This window comes from Mirounga angustirostris, unplaced genomic scaffold, assembly GCF_029215605.1.
Source record: "Mirounga angustirostris isolate CCGP_5_RB_7025 unplaced genomic scaffold, mMirAng1.0.hap1 SCAF_5, whole genome shotgun sequence".
In the NCBI taxonomy this organism is placed as follows: Eukaryota; Metazoa; Chordata; class Mammalia; order Carnivora; family Phocidae; genus Mirounga; species Mirounga angustirostris.
The window spans coordinates 58,898,078-58,901,968 of record NW_026991713.1 but is presented as its reverse complement, the minus strand read 5'-3'; the positions used below and the strand labels follow the sequence as shown (position 1 = coordinate 58,901,968).

Genomic DNA, 3,891 nt, shown 5'->3' with positions numbered 1-3,891 from the left:
GTGTGTCATTTAAAGTCTTTATTTCCTTGTTCATCTTTTGCTTAGAGGATCTGTCCATTTCAGTGAGGAAGGTGTTAAAGTCCCCCACTATCATTGTATTGTTGTAAATGTGTTTCTTTGCTTTTGTTATTAATTGGCTTATATAATTGGCTGCTCCCATGTTAGGGGCATAGATATTTACAATTGTTAGATCTTCTTGTTGGATAGACCTTTTAAGTAGGCTATAGTGTCCTTCCTCATCTCTTATTACAGTCTTTGCGTTTAAAATCTAATTTGTCTGATATAAGGATCACCACCCCAGCTTTCTTTTGGTGTCCATTAGCATGGTGAATGGTTTTCCACCCCCTCACTTTCAATCTGGAGGTGTCTTTGGGTCTAAAATGAGTCTCTTGCAGACAGCATATTGATGGGTCTTGTTTTTTTATCCAATCTGATAGCCTGTGTCTTTTGATTGGGGCATTGAGCCCATTTACATTCAGGGTAACTATTGAAAGATAGGAATTTAGTGCCATTGTATTGCCTGTAAGGTGACTGTTACTGTATATTGTCTGTGTTCCTTTCTGGTCTATGTTACTTTTAGGCTCTCTCTTTGCCTAGAGGTCCCCTTTCAATATTTCTTGTAGGGCTGGTTTCATGTTTGCAAATTCCTTTAGTTTTTGTTTGTCCTGGAAGCTTTTGATCTCTCCTTCTATTTTCAATGACAGTTTAGCTGCATATAGTATTCTTGGCTGCATATTTTTCTCGTTTAGTGCTCTGAATATATCATGCCAGTCTTTTCTGGCCTGCCAGTCTCTGTGGTAGGTCTGTTGCCAATCTAATGTTTCTACCATTGTAGGTTACAAGTATCTTCTCCCACGCTGCTTTCAGGATTGTGAGAGAAATTTTAGATAAGCTGTTCTCCCTCATGTATTTACACAAATATGGGTAGATTCTCAGTGCATTAACTCGCCTTGATACATTCTTTGACAGTTAATATGATCATTCCCTGAAATATGCCTCTATTTCCTCTGAATTTTCTTTTTGCCAACCTCATAATGCAACTTGATTCGGCAACATTTTGGGTTCTTAGAATCTTGGCTCAGTTTCCTTTGGCTAATCTGATGATTGACTAGGTATCAATGACCAGGAACTTTGGGTTTCTCAGTGAATCTCATCCTTAGCCAAGTCTAATTCTGTTTCTTCCATTAGGGGCAGAAACATTGAGAATCCATTTTATTAATCATTTGGCCATCTTGTCCTTACTGCAAACTTCAGGAAGTATGGTTTTCTGTTTTATTTCAGCTTTACTGCTGTTCTGGATTAATATAATTTTAAAAAATCTTTGTTATTCCTCTTTTTGTAGATATCTACTGTTTTGAAAGTGCTAAAAGGTTGATATCTGCCCTTGTTCTGATGTCAGTCTGCAAGCTTCTGGAAATCCTTCAGTGACTTCAGATGCTTACCTTTTCACAGCCTGGCCATGCAAACATGTAACCATATGGTTGAGAGACTTTCCCTATGTTACACCATACTTCTCTGCTACTAATTTAGTTTATTTGTAGACAGAATCCTTAACAGTATCTTGTCTGGTCTGTCTTCCTTGATCTGTGCTTGCAGCTGTGGAACTGTTGCTATCAGTTATCTGAGTTAATCTAAGGCTAGCTTCTTTCCTTTTTTAGGGAGGAATATTAGATTTTTAAACAACAGACTGTATGTAATTGTAGCCCAATATATACATGGTCACTTTGGCGGTCACTCTTGGAGGTTAGTTTATCCTAGGAATCTGTCATATTTATTTAATGTAAGAACATCTAATTCAAATAGACTGACCTACATCAAAGGAAAGAAATGTTTGTAAATATTTAATGAATTAAAGTTAGCTCACTATGCTTGGGAGAACAAAGAACTCTCCCTTCTATTCAAGCCACTATGATTTATTTTCATCTAATTTAAAAACTGAATTAATTCCTAGAGAAAGAGGGATGGAAAAACTTGCAATGTTTGTGATAATGGTCCTCCTCTCCTGGAAACTGCTATAATAAAAGCCAAAAACAATGAATGAACCAAACAACAATAGCAGCAACAAAAATAAATTATGGCAATTATCTACCATCTGCTTCTGATAGCCACAAGTCTGATCTCTTTTGGATTTTCTAAATATAAAATCATGGGGCACCTGGGTGGCTCTGTTGGTTAAGTGCCTGCCTTCAGCTCAGGTCACGATCTCGGGGTCCTGAGCTCAAGACCCACATTGGGCTCCCTGCTCAGTGGGGAGTCTCTTCTCCCTCTGCCTCTCTGCCTGCTTGTACTCTCTCTCTCTCAAATAAATAAAATCTTAAAAAAAAAAAAATCATGTTACCTACAAGAAGAAAAAGTATTACCTTTTCCTTTCCATTTCTGATTTCTCTTATTTCTATTTCTTTTTTTTTTTTTTCCAGCACAATTCTATTTAATGGAGGTGGGCAGCAGGATGTTCCATTATGATTAATTTAGTCCAGGGACCTGTCAACATTAGGTAGAGAAGAAGCCACCATCATTCTTTCGGGAGTAGCCTCCATTGGTGGCTGCAGTGTGAGAGGACACTATGGATCCCTGGATGCTGTGGATAGACTCCTTCTTAGGGTTGATCCAGTGTCTGATGTTAGCTCCGGAAGTGATGGAAGGTGGCGGAGGAGGGGGTAAAAGTTCTCCAGGGAATTGGGTCTTGATGATTCCATGGGTATCCTGGGTGGTCTCCTGGTGTAAGAGTATCTCACTTTTGTTCTTGAATGTCCCTGTGTGGTGGTTGTACAAGGCTGCTAAGCAGAAATCCAGGTCATCCTTTGGTATCTCAGGATCAAAAAAAGAAACATCCTGCCTCATGGAGGTGATTGTGGGAGTTGAGCTGAGCCGACTCCAGGGTTGCTGTTGCTGAGCAAGGTGAGCTGGGTTCTTATATGGCAGTTTCTTGGAAGCCCGGAGTTTTCCCAGGAAGGTATCATCGTTATCCAACGTAGGGTGCTGGAAGGGGTCTCGGGTGAAAGGCATGGTAAAATGCGGAGTGAGCCGCTGGTGTGAGGGCTATTTCTATTTCTTTTTATCACTCTAGTGAGTACCATGTTGAATAAGAGTGGTGAGAGTGGGCACTCTTGTGTTGTTACCAGTCTTAGAGGAATGATTTTCAACCTTTTATCATTGAAGATGATGTGGGCTTGTCATATATGGCCTTTATTTTGTTGGCACATGTTCCTTCTATGCCTAATCTGGCCACAGTTTTTATCATGAAAGGATGTTGAGTTTTGTAAAATGATTTTTCTGTGTCTATTGAGATGATTATATGATTCTTGTTTCATTTGGTTAATGTATTGTATCACTTTGATTGATTTAGGTATGTTGAACCACCCTTGCATAAACAAAGACAAATCACTTGATCATGATGAATGATCCTTTTAATGTGCTGCTGAATTGGATTTGCTAGCATATTATTGAGAAATTTTGCATCCGTATTTATCATGGATATTGGCCTGTAGTTTTCTAGTAGTGTCCTTTTGTGGTTTTGGCATCAGGATAATGCCAGCCTTATAAATAAATTTGGGAGTGTTCCCTCCTCTTTGATTTTTTAAATTACATATATATATGTATATACACACACACACATATATATATATACACATACACACACACATATATAGTATTATAGCCAATGAAATAAGAAAATGAATTAAAAACATAAAAGGGGAATAACAGTTATTATTTTAAGATATAACTATATTCTCAATAGGAAATTTATGTATGCATTTTGAGGGTAGAATCTTCCTAAATTTACTATTAATATTTGAAATGGATAACAAATTTGGGTTTACATCTTCTAGTTTTTATATGATGAATATTATAAACTTGAGTTATCCCCTTCAGCAGGAAAGAATGTTATTG

General features: G+C 37.8%; 1 protein-coding gene across 1 annotated transcript; it reads right to left on the bottom strand.

Annotated features, from left to right (window-relative positions):
- Positions 1 to 2,414: 2,414 nt before the first annotated feature.
- LOC123838729 (cilia- and flagella-associated protein 276-like) lies at positions 2,415 to 3,033 on the bottom strand. The gene has a single exon (XM_045867737.3). The coding sequence runs from the start codon at positions 3,004 to 3,006 to the stop codon at positions 2,491 to 2,493; it is 516 nt and encodes a 171-aa protein (XP_045723693.1). The 5' UTR covers positions 3,007 to 3,033; the 3' UTR covers positions 2,415 to 2,490.
- Between the last annotated feature and the right edge of the window lie 858 nt (positions 3,034 to 3,891).

Coding starts and splice junctions, on each gene's coding strand:
- LOC123838729 (XM_045867737.3), bottom strand. CDS start 3,006: ATGCCTTTCACCCGAGACCCCTTCCAGCACCCTACGTTGGATAACGAT.